This window comes from Dreissena polymorpha, chromosome 12 (genome assembly GCF_020536995.1).
Source record: "Dreissena polymorpha isolate Duluth1 chromosome 12, UMN_Dpol_1.0, whole genome shotgun sequence".
Taxonomy (NCBI): Eukaryota; Metazoa; Mollusca; class Bivalvia; order Myida; family Dreissenidae; genus Dreissena; species Dreissena polymorpha.
Window position 1 is genome coordinate 46,860,954 of NC_068366.1, and position 18,912 is coordinate 46,879,865.

The following is an 18,912-nucleotide window of genomic DNA, read 5'->3' on the forward strand; positions in this document are numbered from 1 at the left end:
CCCATCACATGTGTAAGATGAAAAATATTTGTAAGCACTAAAGGCTGTATACCAAATAAAGCAAGGCATTGTTCGTAGATGACTTTCTTTATATGTGGTTGGTGTGACTCTCTGTGTATCTTGTAGGCGTGTCCTGTGGGCCCGGAGGCCAACATCCTGGAGCCCGGGGCGGAGCAGTGTCGGCGCCTGTGGCTGGAGCAGCCCATCCTGTCCTTGTCGGACTGCGACGTGCTCAAGTACATCAACTACAGGGGCTGGAAGGTATGTCCTTGAGTACATTAACTACAGGGGCTGGAAGGTATGTCCTTGAGTACATCAACTACAGGGGCTGGAAGGTATGTCCTTGAGTACATCAACTACAGGGGCTGGAAGGTATGTCCTTGAGTACATTAACTACAGGGGCTGGAGGGTATGTCCTTGAGTACATCAACTACAGGGGTTGGAAGGTATGTCCTTGAGTACATCAACTACAGGGGCTGGAAGGTATGTCCTTGAGTACATTAACTACAGGGGCTGGAAGGTATGTCCTTGAGTACATCAACTACAGGGGCTGGAAGGTATGTCCTTGAGTACATAAACTACAGGGGCTGGAAGATATGTCCTCGAGTACATCAACTACAGGGGCTGGAAGGTATGTCCTTGAGTACATCAACTACAGGGGCTGGAAGGTATGTCCTTGAGTATATCAACTACAGGGGCTGGAAGGTATGTCTTTGAGTACATCAACTTCAGGGGCTGGAAGGTATGTCCTTGAGTACATCAACTACAGGGGCTGGAAGGTATGTCCTTGAGTACATCAACTACAGGGGCTGGAAGGTATATCCTTGAGTACATCAACTACAGGGGCTGGAAAGTATGTCCTTGAATATATCAACTACAGGGGCTGGAAGGTATGTCCTTGAGTACATCAACTACAGGGGCTGGAAGGTATGTCCTTGAGTACATCAACTACAGGGGCTGGAAGGTATGTCCTTGAGGCCTTACCCTGTTGAATGGTGCATTGTCACCTTGGGCATGACCTGTATTGGATTCAAGAAATAGTTAACTGGAAAGCATTGGTTTTTGCAGTAACAAACACCAGCTCAATTTAAAATGGAATTTAACCTTGAGGACAGGGTAATAGCCCTTTGCTTTGATGACAAGCTTTGGAACAACAAAATGTGGTTATAGTGGATGCTTACCTATCAATTACAGGCTAATCAGTGAAGACACTACGCTTTTATGGAATTTTCGTTAAAAGAAGTCTCCTCTTAGCAAAAAACCTGGTAAAGGCGGAAAGTGTTGTCCCTGATTAGCCCATGCAGACTGCACAGGCTTATCTTGTACGACACTTTACACACATGCATTATCCCCCAGAGCCCATATTAAATACTGCCAAACTTCTCTTCATTTGAAGAGTGCATGGTTTTATTGAAACATGTTGCTTGGAAATTCATATTCATTCAACAATTCATATGCGAGCCTGTGTAACTGCAGTGCCGGATCATAGACATGGTTTACCCGGTGAAGAGCGGTCCGGCAGGTCTAGTGGAGGTGCTGAGGAGTCTGTGTGAACAGTCAGAGAGGGCCGCAAGGGAGGGGTACCAGATCATAGTACTGTCTGACCGGTCTGCAGGCAAAGAGAATGTCCCTGTCAGGTAGGCATGCCACATAGACATTTGGTCAGGCTAACCAATCGGTTTGACCATATAAAAAGTGATACATACATAAACAATTTGAAAATGTCCCTTATAAGGCCAGAAAACATACATAAATTAAAGGCTGAAAAAAAATCAAAAAAAGGAACAGGAACCACAAATGCAGTATTAAAAGCAGATAATGTCTATTTATTTCCAAGACACTGCGATTAATATTGCATTGTATGATATATTTTTTTTGTAAATATGTTTTTGTACAATTATTATTCAGAACAATAATCACATATTATATGATTGTTCTTATGGTATTGTGCTTCAACATAATAATCTATATTTAAAATAATGCAGTTGATCTGTTTGCTGTACTCAAATTTGGTTTTCTTTTGCTGCGCACTTAATTTGCAATACCCTTGTCAAGACCCCATGCTGTCTCTTGGTTTTGAGCTCTTGTTCTGTATATGATACCCTTGTCCAGACCCCATGCTGTCTCATGGTTTTGAGCTCTTGTTCTGTATATTATACCCCTGTCCAGACCACATACTGTCTCATGGTTTTTAGCTCATGTTCTGTGTATGATACCCCTGTCCATACCCCATGCTGTCTCTTGGTTTTTAGCTCTTGTTCTGTATATGATACCCTTGTCCTGACCCCATGCTGTCTCATGGTTTTGAGCTCTTGTTCTGTATATGATTCCCCTGTCCAGACCTCATGTTGTCTCATGGTTTTGAGCTCTTGTTCTCCGTATATGATACCCCTTGTCCAGACCCCATGCTGTCTCATGGTTTTGAGCTCTTGTTCTGTATATGATTCCCCTTTCCAGACCCCATGCTGTCTCATGGTTTTTAGCTCTTGTTCTGTGGATGATACCCCTGTCCATACCCCATGCTGTCTCTTGGTTTTGAGCTCTTGTTCTGTATATGATACCCTTGTCCAGACCCCATGCTGTCTCATGGTTTTGAGCTCTTGTTCTGTATATGATACCCCTTTCCAGACCACATACTGTCTCATGGTTTTTAGCTCTTGTTCTGTGTATGATACCCCTGTCCATACCCCACGCTGTCTCTTGGTTTTGAGCTCTTGTTCTGTATATGATACTCTTGTCCTGACCCCAAGCTGTCTCATGGTTTTGAGCTCTTGTTCTGTATATGATACCCCTGTCCATACCCCATGCTGTCTCATGGTTTTGAGCTCTTGTTCTGTATATGATACCCCTTTCCAGACCACATACTGTCTCATGGTTTTTAGCTCTTGTTCTGTATATGATACCCTTGTCCAGACCCCATGCTGTCTCATGGTTTTGAGCTCTTGGTCTGTATATGATTCCCCTGTCCAGACCCCATGCTGTCTCTTTGTTTTTAGCTCTTGTTCTGTATATGATACCCTTGTCCAATCCCCATGCTGTCTCAAGGTTTTGAGCTCTTGTTCTGTATATGATACCCTTGTCCAGACCCCATGCTGTCTCAAGGTTTTGAGCTCTTGTTCTGTTTATGATACCCTTGTCCAGACCCCATGCTGTCTCATGGTTTTGAGCTCTTGTTCTGTGTATTATACCCCTGTCCAGACCCCATGCTGTCTCAAGGTTTTGAGCTCTTGTTCTGTGTATGATACCCCTGTCAAGACCCCATGCTGTCTCATGGTTTTGAGCTCTTGTTCTGTGTATTATACCCCTGTCCAGACCCCATGCTGTCTCATCGTTTTGAGCTCTTGTTCTGTGTATGATACCTCTGTCCAGACCCCATGCTGTCTCATGGTTTTAAGCTCTTGTTCTGTGTATTATACCCCTGTCCAGACCCCATGCTGTCTCAAGATTTTGAGCTCTTGTTCTGTATATGATACCCTTGTCCAGACCCCATGCTGTCTCATGGTTTTGAGCTCTTGTTCTGTATATGATACCCCTGTCCAGACCCCATGCTGTCTCATGGTTTTGAGCTCTTGTTCTCTGTATTATACCCCTATCCAGACCCCATGCTGTCTCATGGTTTTGAGCTCTTGTTCTGTATATGATTCCCCTGTCCAGACCCCATGCTGTCTCTTGGTTTTGAGCTCTTGTTCTGTATATGATACCCCTGTCCAGACCCCATGCTGTCTCATGGTTTTGAGCTCTTGTTCCCTGTATTATACCCCTATCCAGACCCCATGCTGTCTCATGGTTTTGAGCTCTTGTTCTGTATATGATATCACTAGACCAATTCCCTATGCTGTCTCATGGGTTTGAGCTCTTGTTCTGTGTATGATATCACTAGTCCAATGCCCCATGCTGTCTCATGGGTTTGAGCTCTTGTTCTGTGTATGATATCACTAGTCCAATGCCCCATGCTGTCTCATGGGTTTGAGCTCTTGTTCTGTGTATGATATCACTAGTCCAATGCCCAATGTTGTCTCATGGGTTTGAGCTCTTGTTCTGTGTATGATATCACTAGTCCAATGCCCCATGCTGTCTCATGGGTTTGAGCTCTTGTTCTGTGTATGATATCACAAGTCCAATGCCCCATGCTGTCTCATGGGTTTGAGCTCTTGTTCTGTGTATGATATCACTAGTCCAATGCCCCATGCTGTCTCATGGGTTTGAGCTCTTGTTCTGTGTATGATATCACTAGTCCAATGCCCCATGCTGTCTCATGGGTTTGAGCTCTTGTTCTGTGTATGATATCACTAGTCCAATGCCCCATGCTGTCTCATGGGTTTGAGCTCTTGTTCTGTGTATGATATCACTAGTCCAATGCCCCATGCTGTCTCATGGGTTTGAGCCCTTGTTCTGTGTATGATATCACTAGTCCAATGTCCCATGCTGTCTCATGGGTTTGAGCTCTTGTTCTGTGTATGATATCACTAGTCCAATGCCCCATGCTGTCTCATGGGTTTGAGCTCTAGTTCTGTGTATGATATCACTAGTCCAATGCCCCATGCTGTCTCATGGGTTTGAGCTCTTGTTATTTGTATGATATCACTAGTCCAATGCCCAATGCTGTCTCATGGGTTTGAGCTCTAGTTCTGTGATCACTAGTCCAGTGCCCCATGCTGTCTCATGGGTTTGAGCTCTTGTTCTGTGTATGATATCACTAGTCCAATGCCCAATGCTGTCTCATGGGTTTGAGCTCTAGTTCTGTGTATGATATCACTAGTCCAGTGCCTCCTGCTGTCTCATGGGTTTGAGCTCTTGTTCTGTGTATGATATCACTAGTCCAGTGCCCCATGCTGTCTCATGGGTTTGAGCTCTAGTTCTGTGTATGATATCACTAGTCCAATGCCCCATGCTGTCTCATGGGTTTGAGCTCTTGTTCTGTGTATGATATCACTAATCCAATGCCCAATGCTGTCTCGTGGGTTTGAGCTCTAGTTCTGTGTATGATATCACTAGTCCAGTGCCCCATGCTGTCTCATGGGTTTGAGCTCTTGTTCTGTGTATGATATAACTAGTCCAATGCCCCATGCTGTCTCATGGGTTTGAGCTCTTGTTCTGTGTATGATATCACTAGTTCAATGCCCCATGCTGTCTCATAGGTTTGAGCTCTAGTTCTGTGTATGATATCACTAGTCCAATGCCCCATGCTGTCTCATGGGTTTGAGCTCTTGTTCTGTGTATGATATCACTAGTCCAGTGCCCCCTGCTGTCTCATGGGTTTGAGCTCTAGTTCTGTGTATGATATCACTAGTCCAGTGCCCCCTGCTGTCTCATGGGTTTGAGCTCTAGTTCTGTGTATGATATTACTAGTCCAGTGCCCCCTGCTGTCTCATGGGTTTGAGCTCTAGTTCTGTGTATGACATCACTAGTCCAGTGCCTCCTGCTGTCTCATTGGTTTGAGCTCTAGTTCTGTGTATGACATCACTAGTCCAGTGCCTCCTTCTGTCTCGTGGGTTTGAGCTCTAGTTCTGTGTATGATATCACTAGTCCAGTGCCCCCTGCTGTCTCATGGGTTTGAGCTCTAGTTCTGTGTATGATATCACTAGTCCAGTGCCCCCTGCTGTCTCATGGGTTTGAGCTCTAGTTCTGTGTATGACATCACTAGTCCAGTGCCTCCTGCTGTCTCATGGGTTTGAGCTCTATTTCTGTGTATGACATCACTAGTCCAGTGCCTCCTGCTGTCTCATGGGTTTGAGCTCTAGTTCTGTGTATGATATCACTAGTCCAGTGCCCCCTGCTGTCTCATTGCAGCTCCCTTCTGGCAGTAGGGGCTGTGCATCATGACCTCATCAAGAAGAAACTCAGACTTAAAGTGGGGCTCATTGTCGAGTCAGGAGAACCCAGGTATGAACAAACTTAACCTTAAAGAGAGGCTTTTTGTTGAGTCAGGATCTCACAGATAAAAAGAATCTCAGACTTAAATGGGATTCATTGTAGATTCAGATGAACCTAGGAAAGAAGAATCTCAGACTTAAAGTGGCCTTTTCACGTTTGGGTAAATTGACAAAATTGAAAAAGTTGTCTCAGATTCGCAAATTTTCGTTTTAGTTATGATTTTTGTGAGGAAACAGTAATACTGAACATTTACCATGCTCTAAAATAGCCATTATATGCATCTGTTGACGATTCAAAAACCCGAAAATTATAAAGCGTTGCAACGCGAAACGATTTATAAATTTGGAGAGTTCTGTTGTTGTGGTTATATTTTGGGAAACTACGAGAATTGCTTATATAAGGTATAAAATACATGTGACAGTGTATCCGAAAGGATGGTCGTGTGGTATAAGTCGTAGACTTTTTACTCCAGGACTCCAGGGGTCAGTGGTTCGAGTCCTGCTAGGGGTTACCTTTTTTTCTTTTTGTAATTTTATTTTTGATTTTTTACGGGAGCTTTTTATATCCAATGTTTACATTTATCAATATAAAGCATATAATGACAAACTTCAAAACATGCCAAAATCTGTGTAAAGGCCCTTTTAAAGTGGGGCTCATTTTTGAGTCAGGGAAACTAAGGTGATCAACTGGGCAGAAACACCAGTAGACAAGCAGATTATTACACCTTTTAGGCTGACTAGCTTAGTACAGCGATGGTGTGGTCATTGGCCATGAAATTAGTTTTATGCCCATTATCTCACTACCTCTGATACAAGTATGTGCACATGGGAAACCTTTCTGTTTGTTCAACATTGTTTTGTCCTAGAACTTAAAGTTACTTGATTTGATTGAGCAAGTTCTTGCTAGTTTTTACCACAGAAATATATAGGGGGGGGGGGGGGGGTGTTCTGTAACATTTTAAATAGTGAGGTTCAAACTTTTAAGGTCGAAACATTCCCTGATATAGAGCTGACATATATATTCGCTCAGATCTGTTTGTACACAGGCTGACACTGTTACTTCACTTCCAGGGAGGTCCACCACATCTGCACACTGCTGGGTTACGGTGCAGACGCCATCTGTCCGTACCTCGTGTTTGAGACTATTGCCCGTCTTAGGCAGCAGAGGTTGCTGGACCCGCCACTGTCTGACGAGGAAATCTTCCTTAACTACCGCGCAGCCTGCGCCAAGGGCATCTCCAAGGTCATGGCAAAGATGGGCATCTCCACACTGCACAGCTACAAGGTGACATAGATAGGCTCTCATATACACTGACTAGATAAATGGGAGGGTGTACCAGATAATCATATTTTCCTTATTTTAGCCTTCAAAAAGTATGGACTGCATGTCAGATCCTGGAGGATTTATCTTATTTGTGAAAATTTGTGTTTAATAACTAAAAAAGCTAGGCACAAATTACATGGTTTTACAGAATAGTCTTGTAAAACATTTATGCTCAGTAGTGTTGGATTGGATTTAACCCAAGGTGGCTGGGGTATTACTGACAAAGGGACACATAAACTAACATTGTTATTATCATATTTATAATTTATTTTACGACTGCAACGATAAAACAACACATTACTCCATTTAACTAGTTTAATGACCCGATTCCAAAATATTTTGCCTCCCAATAAACATCACAAAATGTAATAGAATGCACAAAGTATTACTAACAGATCTCTTTAATATTATACGAGTAAAAAGTGGGATATAAAAGGCCGCAGCGAAAAAACAGCCGGTGGTAACCACGAGCCCAACGAAAAATCGGCTACTCACTCGTGGAAACCTGTTACTTTGAAAATATACCTACCGGAGGTGGATGAGCACACGATAAAATTACAAAACGTGAAGTAACACCGTTATAGTAGCAACACCGTGTACCCAAAATAAAAAATGCTATTGCTCATCAAGCGACCGAACTAGGAAGAACCATATACTTTGCTGGGCTAAACCTAGTTCTACCAATCGCTTGACCATTGTATCCACTTTTACATGATAATCGCCATGACACTTTTAATGACACACTATAACTTTTACTTGATCACTACACTTGTGATCGCACTTTTTTCGCACTTGCGAATTACATACTTAATCGGACATTGATCACTACACTTGTGATCACACTTTTGCGCACTTGCGATAACACTTACTTGATCACTACACTTGTGATCTTTTACATACTTAATCGGACATTGATCACTACACTTGTGATCACACTTTTTGCGCACTTGCGTTAACACTTACTTGATCACTACACTTGTGATCCAATACTTTTACTTGTACCTTTTACATACTTAATCGGACATTGATCACTACACTTGTGATCACACTTTTTCGCACTTGCGATAATATACTTAATCGGACATTGATCACTACACTTGTGATCACACTTTTTCGCACTTGCGATAATACTTTTACTTGATCACTACACTTGTGATCACTTTTATCGCCACACTTGCGATAATATTACTTGTACCTTTTTACAATCTTAATCGGACATTAAAATACAACTTATCGTTCAGGCAGCGATTTGACACCTAAACGTTTTTTACCCTACGGTATTGCTACTATTTTTTATTCTGTTCAAGCAGCTTAAACTTTAATAACTTGGAATTACCCGAAAGGACAAGGATGATAAACTACGCAAGTAGTCACAGAGTCCATTCAGATAAATGTAAACTTGGAATTACCCGAAAGGACAAGGATGATAAACTACGCTAAGTAGTCACAGAGTCCATTCAGATAAATGTATAAATGCGCATGCCCATCCGACCCCCGGCAAACAGAATGTTCCGGCACTGCGACAGGAAGGCAAATGCAACAAGCAATATATGACAATAAAATTACAAGACATAATAAAACATAAAAAGGCTCATATGACAATAAAAAACAGACAGAATATAAAAAACGACGCCAAAGTGAATGTTCGGATATGGAAGTGGCATCAAAAAATCCTGTGCACTTATATTAAACACGAGACAGTTCATTGTTCACCGGCAGAATGCATGTGCTCTATATAAACGTGCGACAGTGCGTTTGTCCATTGTAGCATTCGATGAAGACAGTCCAAGCGCCGAGTCACGCTGTCCGCTGGAAAGCGCCCCAGTTGTACAAGACCAAGTTTGGCACCATCTCGATCGACTGTAAGGGGTGTGGCCTGGCCCCGGCACCAAAATGGGTGTGAATGTCTGCTATCAGATTTTAGGATCCCGCCATGAGCCGGTGTACATGTACTGGAAATAGAGAACTTGCCGGCAGAATCGTATAGCTCAAATGTATAGTCCATTTATGTGCAAGATATGTTTTTAAATCGACTCTGAGCATCTTAAAATGTGGATGTCGGACCAGTCGAGATATTAATCAGGGTGCGGTGGGTGGGGTTTGTTGACGATCCGAACAAAAGCACAGGCAGTTTGCAAAAGGCGGAATGACGTAATATCACGTGGTACGGAAATGCGTAATTTCATTGTTTTAACGAACTCTACCGAAGCATTCCGTACATAACGTTACATCCGTAATCGTATCTATAGAAACCAGCAAACAACATTCGTTTCCGCGAAAATAAATATTATTAATTTATATTCAGAAATTAATAAGTCTTATTTTACGACTGCAACGATAAAACAACACATTACTCCATTTAACTAGTTTAATGACCCGATTCCAAAATATTTTGCCTCCCAATAAACATCACAAAATGTAATAGAATGCACAAAGTATTACTAACAGATCTCTTTAATATTATACGAGTAAAAAGTGGGATATAAAAGGCCGCAGCGAAAAAACAGCCGGTGGTAACCACGAGCCCAACGAAAAATCGGCTACTCACTCGTGGAAACCTGTTACTTTGAAAATATACCTACCGGAGGTGGATGAGCACACGATAAAATTACAAAACGTGAAGTAACACCGTTATAGTAGCAACACCGTGTACCCAAAATAAAAAATGCTATTGCTCATCAAGCGACCGAACTAGGAAGAACCATATACTTTGCTGGGCTAAACCTAGTTCTACCAATCGCTTGACCATTGTATCCACTTTTACATGATAATCGCCATGACACTTTTAATGACACACTATAACTTTTACTTGATCACTACACTTGTGATCGCACTTTTTTCGCACTTGCGAATTACATACTTAATCGGACATTGATCACTACACTTGTGATCACACTTTTGCGCACTTGCGATAACACTTACTTGATCACTACACTTGTGATCTTTTACATACTTAATCGGACATTGATCACTACACTTGTGATCACACTTTTTGCGCACTTGCGTTAACACTTACTTGATCACTACACTTGTGATCCAATACTTTTACTTGTACCTTTTACATACTTAATCGGACATTGATCACTACACTTGTGATCACACTTTTTCGCACTTGCGATAATATACTTAATCGGACATTGATCACTACACTTGTGATCACACTTTTTCGCACTTGCGATAATACTTTTACTTGATCACTACACTTGTGATCACTTTTATCGCCACACTTGCGATAATATTACTTGTACCTTTTTACAATCTTAATCGGACATTAAAATACAACTTATCGTTCAGGCAGCGATTTGACACCTAAACGTTTTTTACCCTACGGTATTGCTACTATTTTTTATTCTGTTCAAGCAGCTTAAACTTTAATAACTTGGAATTACCCGAAAGGACAAGGGTGATAAACTACGCAAGTAGTCACAGAGTCCATTCAGATAAATGTAAACTTGGAATTACCCGAAAGGACAAGGATGATAAACTACGCAAGTAGTCACAGAGTCCATTCAGATAAATGTATAAATGCGCATGCCCATCCGACCCCCGGCAAACAGAATTTTCCGCCACAATAAATTTCACAAATTTATCCCCCACAAATTCTGGATTAGCCCTTTAACAGAACTTTAAGATGACGTCGCGAATGCAATCCAAATACGATTCGAGGCCAACATCCGACAGATGCACACCATCGCTCCGAAAAAACCCTGGCGTCGCGGAATCGATCGGCCCCAACACTATTTCGTGCTTGGTAAACTTTTTCGCGCGCGGCCGACCCCAGCGATTGATGTGCGATCACACTTTTACTTATCACACTTTTACTTGAGCGCTACACTTGCGCTCATACCACTTTTTATACCAATGGTCACTTGACCAATACACACTTGTTAACTCGGACATTTAGTACCAATGGTCACTTGACAATTACACGCTTTACCAATGGTCACTTGACCATTACACACTTTTTAACTCGGACATTAAATACCAATGGTCACTTTACCATTACACAATTTTTAACTCGGACATTTAATAACACGGACATTTAATACCAATGGTCACTTGACCATTACACACTTTTTAACTCGGACATAACTCGGACATTAAATATATCTCGGACATTTAATACCAATAAGCGCACTATTTCGTGCTTGGTAAACTTTTCAGCGCGCAGCCGACCCCAGCGATTGATCTGCGATCACACCTTTACTTATCACACTTTTACTTGATCGCTACACTTGAAATCATACCACTTTTTATACCAATGGTCACTTGACCATTACACACTTTTTAACTCGGACATTTAGTACCAATGGTCACTTGACCATTACACACTTTACCAATGGTCACTTGACCATTACGCACTTTTTAACTCGGACATTAAATACCAGTGGTCACTTGACCATTACACAATTTTTAACTCGGACATTTAATACCACGGACATGTAATACCAATGGTCACTTGACCATTACACACTTTTTAACTCGGACATAACTCGGACATTTAATACATCTCGGACATTTTATACCAATAAGCGCTATACAAGTTTTTTCCCTGCTGCATTGCTACTATTTTTAAAGCCTAACTTTTAAATTAGGTTGATATACTACGCCTGAAATCCAGAGTCCATTCAAGCCAATGTGTGGATTCATAGTCGCTAAGGTTATGGACCGACTTTATGGGGTCGTACTGCGAGGTAGTCTGTAAACGACCGAACTGGACACAACGCATACTCCGGCTCGTATGGGATCCTAATTGTGACCGGAATACCGCGCTGATTTGTTTTATGTTTCCTGAGTGTGACCATTATGGCGTGTTTATCCCCCGTGACCCTAACGTGGGCTATTTGCAACTGATAACTGTATGTTGCTGTTGCTACCAATTCACTGACTCGGAACGGACCGAAATAGGCCAGAGTAAACATAGCATTGAATAGTGAGCGCTCGAAGTCATTATAACACACCTTTGCTAATTGCGAGATAATAACCGTCAAGACCTTGCGAGTGATTGGTGCCCGCGTATCAACCGTTTGTCGCGAGCGAGAACAGTCCTCAAGCATTTTCTTCACTACTAAAAAATGTTACTTATATCGTACTAGCCCATGTATTTATGAATATAACTCAATCCAGAAATGTAGCTCCTGATAGATTTAGGTGATAGACCCTTTTCAAAACAATAGGCTACAAAGAGAACAACATGTTGTTGATCCGCGGGCCAATTGTTGTTTAGACTATATGCAGATCGAAAATTGTTGAAGATAATATTTTTATTTTTTAAATCCTCGCCCAGAGAAACAGTGCAACTACAATTGGAAATAATTCGAGAAAAGTTATGTCACTAGTTACGCCCTTTTGCCGCCATAAATTAGGCCAACGAGCGTTACACCAGCGACCTTTAAAATAAATCCCAAAAACCCAAACCAGACCAGCCAGCACTATCTGTAAACAATCAGTGTCAACATTGAATATCCAGTATCGGTCATGGAAAAACGACACGCCGTTGTAATCGCGCAAAAATGTCAACCACATTTCGAGGTCTTGCCTAACAGCACGTGTTTATACGTATGCGGTGGAATGCTTTTGTTATGTCACAGGTGGTGTTAATTAATCAAAACGGGCGGCCGACTGGGATTGCCCTGCACACGAAGTTAAGAGACCTTATTAACGATTGCTTTTGCTTTAGGTTATTTTTTATTTTTATTTGGTTCTGCACGATGGTGTGAATTCATTCCCGTAACTCAACGATTTTTATTTAAGAATGCGGACTACTAGTTCCGCCGAATCTTATTCTAAGCCTAAGAACACGATTATTTCCGTGGGCCCTTCTGTTTTCTCCGTGGCTAACGGCACGTTTAGCTCGTGCATGCAATTGATAAACGAATCCATCACCTTGCGGTAACCTAGCTCAGATTTATCGCCACCCAGAAAATCGTCTAAATAGTGTATAAGCTTGCCCGATGACATTTTACTCCTAACGCAGAATTCAATGAATGAGGAAAAACTGTTCAAATGTTTTGCAACTGACTGAAGCTCCGAATGGTAATGCTTTTTCCACATAAAACATACCATTAAACTGTATGCCCAGTATTTCGAAATCTTCTCGCCGAACTGGCAGTAGGCGAGATGCAATCTTAAGATCCATTTTGAAAAGTTTACAGTGTTGCCCTAAATCTTGAACCATGTGAACCGCCTCATCGAAATTTGTGTACTGAGCGGATGAGTATTTTTTATCAATGAAGTCATTAACCGAGTTACCCTCTGGAAAAGAAAGGTGATGAATCATCCTAAATTCACATGGTGTCTTTTTGGCACCAAGCCAACTGGGGAAACCGTGAAATTAGAAAAAGGTTGTTCGCTGAAAGGCCCAGCCAACCTCCCCGCCAAAATCTCCTTATTTATCTTATCTTGAATTATGTCAGCATTTGCGATTGCAAGCTTTAATTTTTTACTAAATCTACTGACTCTGGGTCCGTTATAATGCATTGAAAACCCATTTGTAAAAAACATTTAAAAGGTCATTTCGATCTGTAGAATTATACGATGTTAAATATTCACGTAATATTTTGCTATTCACCGGCGATGGTGCGAGATTAAGTAGGTCATTACAGGGAAAGTTAATGCAAAATCTCCTGCACTTTATCGCGTCGCGTGCTATGGTAACGTTAGAGTGACGCATAAATCAAGAAAGCGTCCGACCACCGTTCGATGTTATGAATTTTATCCCTACACTCCTTAGGGCGCTGTTCAAGAGTGCCCTCTGCCGAAAGTTGCAAAACACTACCGTTACAAAAAGCGGATAATTCGAAGGCACCTTTTAACAGCCAAATGGACATATTCGCCTCTAGGAATTTGTTGTTTCAATGCGGCTGGCACGTGCGCAGCCAAGTCATCGTTTGATAAGCGCGTTAATTCCTGACAACTATATCATGTTTTGACCCTGATTAATAGCCGAAGCAAGAGATTGAACTTTTATTGTATTTTCGATTACCGGGAAACTTAAGAGTTGATTCCCCGCTAACACCGCACCCCTCAACGTTACGTGTATTAATAGGAGGAACGATTTTAGATGCCCTTAGATCTATTATCTTCTCAAAATCAATAAAGCCTCTACCTGGGTCCGGTTGTAAGAGCCGGGTATCGTCCTCTCCAACCTCTTCCACATTTTCCGGTAATTTCCGCTTTGTTCCACGCGGCATTATTTCAGATGATTCGAGATTTAATTTAAATAAAGTTTGTTGACGATCCGAACAAAAGCACAGGCAGTTTGCAAAAGGCGGAATGACGTAATATCACGTGGTACGGAAATGCGTAATTTCATTGTTTTAACGAACTCTACCGAAGCATTCCGTACATAACGTTACATCCGTAATCGTATCTATAGAAACCAGCAAACAACATTCGTTTCCGCGAAAATAAATATTATTAATTTATATTCAGAAATTAATAAGTCTTAAGATCTCTTATAGTTGTTATATACATCTGCCCCACGTGCTGTAACTATGTTGTTTCCTTCACCATGCAGGGTGCCCAGATATTTGAGGCCGTGGGTCTGAACAGGGAGGTGATGGAGATGTGCTTCACGGGGTCTGCTTCCCGCATTGGAGGGATTGGCTTTACCTACCTCGCTGAGGAGGTCAGTATCTGCATAACATGAGGCAGGGTCCTTGCCGTGATCACAAGTTGGCAGTTGTTGAGTAGTAAAACAGCAACTAGGTGTACAAGGTCATGTTGTTTTTGGGCCCCCAAGCATCTGGGATGAACATAGTGTTTGGCCTGTCTGTTTTTCAAACCATCCTTATTTCCGTCCGTATGAGGTTAACCCAAAATGACACATTTTGCCTAACATCAATGATGCTTCCTTCAAAGCTTGAATACTTGCATAGATGATGTGTCTGGACACTCTCAACTCATCCGCGACACCTGACCTCATGTTGACCTTTACATTAACCTTATTTTGGACTTAAAGCCACACACCTTGAAATGAAATACATGTTAATCAATACATATAGATGCAATTTGAAAGTGTGCAAAATTGTCATTAAATCTATAGCCTAGTTAGCAAGTAATTTTTTTTTTTAATTTTAAAACCGAAACTATGATTTCTATATGTATACGTCCATTGCGACAAACGAGATTATTTTTGAGTTTTTAAAGCGCAAACAAGACTGTTTTCTATCTTGTAACCACCAGATATATTCTTATTGGCATAAATAAAATATGTTTATTATAGGGATGCAAGAGGTTAACCGGTTAACCTACCGAAACGACCAGTAAACCGGTTACATTTTCGGAAAAAGGTTAACCTGGAAAAAAAATTTTGATTTTTTTTTTTCATGGAATAATTTGTACGATTTTACTTTTTTCGCGTGACAAACTGCCAACTTGCGCTGGCGACTAGTTAGAACAACATGCCGCACGATCGACGGTAATAAATAACGTGTCAACAATCAAAGTAATAAAACAATTAATCAATACCTTTGTGATAACAAATAGGCGGTACGTTTTGATAGCTGACACTATTGTTGTTTTTTTGACTCGCTAAAATTTAACTAGCAACTGCGGTGATTGGGAGCTATTAGCAAAGACGTAATTGACACATTTATTGAACTCGCATTAAAAAACAGTTGAGACATTAGACGGCTTATTTTGATGTTTTGTTTACCAATACCCAACACTGATTGCTCGCAAAAATACCGTGTTTATAAGTAACATTTTTATCAAGAATTGCATCCGTAGTTGAAATCTTGACAAGTTAACGTCCTTTTGTTTGTCAAAAATTAATATAATTATGATAATATTACGTCTAATGATTCCACCATTACCGTCCGATGAAAGTGTTATTAAAGAAAGCAAATTATTAACTTTTTAAATAATTAAACATCAATTAAAAATAGATACAAAATAAAACCGTTGGATTTAGTGTTTGTGTAATTGCTTAAAATTTTTGCGCTATGGTACGTTAACAAACATACGTAACTATCAGTATTTGAGATCATTATAATTAGTTACTTCGCTATTAAAAAAAAGTACTGATTATATTAAACATTCAACTTACATATCGTGCAAAATTAATTTAAATTGCATTCGTGTTCTTTATTTTACCCACATTTTTTAATTGTATAATGAAAATCAAACGATACTACTTCGGCTACAAACGCTCAAATGCAAACAACAAAATATGTAAGTATCGAATAAGAAGAGATGCGAATTCGTTGGACACACATGACCCACTTTACGTCGAATAGAAAGGGAAAAAACATTTCTATATTAAGCCAATTTGAGTTTCAAAAATTAAAACACACCATTTTTGTGAGCGATACGACGCGAACGTATAATAAGCGGCCCAACCAAAAATAAGTTATAAAAACACGTGAAAATGAACATTGTGTAGTTTTTAAATTTTTTACCCCTGTGCATGTACGCAGGAAAACTAAATAAAATATATAGTATACATTTACAAAATTATTAAAATAAATTGTACAATACATTTTATTACGAAACTGGCATGTTATCAACGCAAGCGATTTCAAATTTGAAATAACTTTTGTTTCTACAGAGCTGTTCGAGCGGTATGAAATTTGTTCACGTACTCTAAATCATTTTCACTACTTAAGACGTTTCGGTTTACCGGTTAATAACTGATTACGGGAAAAGGTTAACCGGTTAATGATTTTTGTAACCTCTTGCATCCCTAGTTTATTATTTATGCTTAAATTTACTTTGCCATGTATTTCATTTCAAGGTGTGTGCCTTTAATGTTAAGTAATTCAGAAGGTACAAATACTTGGTTCACCAAAATCTTTTGTTTATTCTTACATCAATACCACTTACCACAAAGCTTTAATACTTGTATCGATGTTATCTCTAAAGCCTTTATAACACCTACATCACATGAACTCATGTTGACCTTGACATCAACCTACTTGTGGACTTAAACTTATTCAAATGGGCCAATTAATCGAATCTGGCAAGGCTTCTACTGAGGGAGTTAATTGAACTTGGCGTTTTGTTTCTTGCTGTTTTTGTTGTTGTTGTGTTTGGAAAGGGGGGCTGGGTGGTATATTCACATAGATGTTTAAAGCCACACAACCTATTTGGCATAGTTAATTTAAGTATAAATAAGAAACATACTTTATCTATGCCAATTAGCATATATCTGGTGGTTACAAGGTAGAAATCCGTCTTTTTTGCGTTTTAAAACTTAAAAATAATCACGTTTGTCGAAATGGACATATACGTATAGAAATCCTACTTTGGGTTTTAAAAGGGGTACCGTTTGAAAAATAATAAATTACTTGCTAACTAGGCTATAGATTTAATGACAATTTTGCACAATTTCAAATTGCATCTATATGTATTGATTAACATGTATTTCATTTCAAGATCAGAGGCAAAGTGTGTGGCTTTAAGAATAACCCATAGATCTAATAAAAGTGTATCATCTTCACGTTCTTTCAGTTTTTTGCAAACTGCTGGTTTAAACTTCAGTGTGCACATTTTAAGAATGCTCAGTTCCAAGTATCACATTAAAGAGTTTGTCTTCCTACTACATGTAATTGCAAACTTCCTGTTGTTAAAGTGTTTAGTTTTTCCAATATTGTAAAAGTCTTCTGTGTTTTGCAGAGCCTGCAGCGACACTGGCTGGCGTATGCAGAGATCGAATGTGACAGCAAGATTGTCATGAACCCGGGCAACCTGCACTGGAGGGACGGGGGAGAGAAACACATGAACGACCCCCTCTCTGTGGCTAACCTACAGGTAGGACAAGGGTACAGTTGGTCCACAGACAATATATATTTCCTTTGGCCTTGGCATTATTATTGCCAGTAAGTGTGATAATTTTTTTCATTGTGAGGTATTTTCTTTGCCCTTGAAAATACTTGATTGCCTTTTGTCTGACGTTCGTTGTCCGTCCTATATCGTCAACATTTACTATATAAACACTTTACAGGCCAAATTTATTGTCCGATCCTCAAGAAACTTAGTCAGAACATTTGTCCTAATGATGTCTTGGACGAGTTGGAAACTGTGTCACATAAGGTAAAAAAATAGGTCACTATGTCAAATTTAAGAAAAATATTGTTATCACTCAATAATGGACATTTTTAGTCCAATCTTCATGAAACTTGGTCAGAACATTTGTTCATACAATATCTCAGCTTAGTTTCACCTTGTTAACGCTCTAATGGCCTTTTTAATGTAATGAATTCTTCGCTGAGTTTAAAAATGCTTTCGGTTGGTTGAAAAACATGGCAGACTGGTTGCGGGGCAAATTTCCGGATATGGCTATGGCCTTGATAACAATCAAAAAATTAAATTGTTAGTCCAATCTAAATGGACCTTGGCCAGAACATGTTCTAATGATAGCACGGCAAAGTGTAAAAATGGTTGTGGTTCCTAAAAAAAATGGCCTCCAGGGGACATTTTCTTTATATAGCTATACTGTAAGCTTGTTTACGCGCTAGAAGTTGCATTTTATGTCCAATCTTCATGAAACTTGGTCAGAACATTCGTTCCCAAAAAATGAACCCCAGGTTGCGGTGCAGTTTTCTTGTTTAGGCTTCAGTGAAACTTTGTTAACACTGTATTTGCAAAATTAAGTGCCCAATTCTTCTGAAACTTGGTTAGCACATATGTGCCAATGCAATTTCAACTGAGTTTAAAACAGAGATATGTGAGCTGAAAATTATGTCGCCAGGTTAAATTTTAAAAACCATT

At 40.2% G+C, this 18,912-nt stretch overlaps 1 protein-coding gene across 6 annotated transcripts in view; it reads left to right on the forward strand.

Annotated features, from left to right (window-relative positions):
- Positions 1 to 18,912, forward strand: part of LOC127852221 (uncharacterized) — a 127,468-nt gene that overhangs the window by 65,035 nt on the left and 43,521 nt on the right. For all 6 annotated transcript variants that reach the window (XR_008036139.1, XR_008036140.1, XR_008036141.1 and 3 more), the window contains 6 exons: positions 127 to 261; positions 1,477 to 1,637; positions 5,791 to 5,883; positions 6,945 to 7,158; positions 14,717 to 14,827; positions 17,818 to 17,952. Coding sequence is in view for 3 of the 6 variants with exons in the window: in XM_052386102.1 (XP_052242062.1) it covers positions 127 to 261; positions 1,477 to 1,637; positions 5,791 to 5,883; positions 6,945 to 7,158; positions 14,717 to 14,827; positions 17,818 to 17,952 (849 nt within the window). In the remaining 3 variants the exon portion in view is untranslated. The remainder of the gene's footprint in view (positions 1 to 126; positions 262 to 1,476; positions 1,638 to 5,790; positions 5,884 to 6,944; positions 7,159 to 14,716; positions 14,828 to 17,817; positions 17,953 to 18,912) is intronic.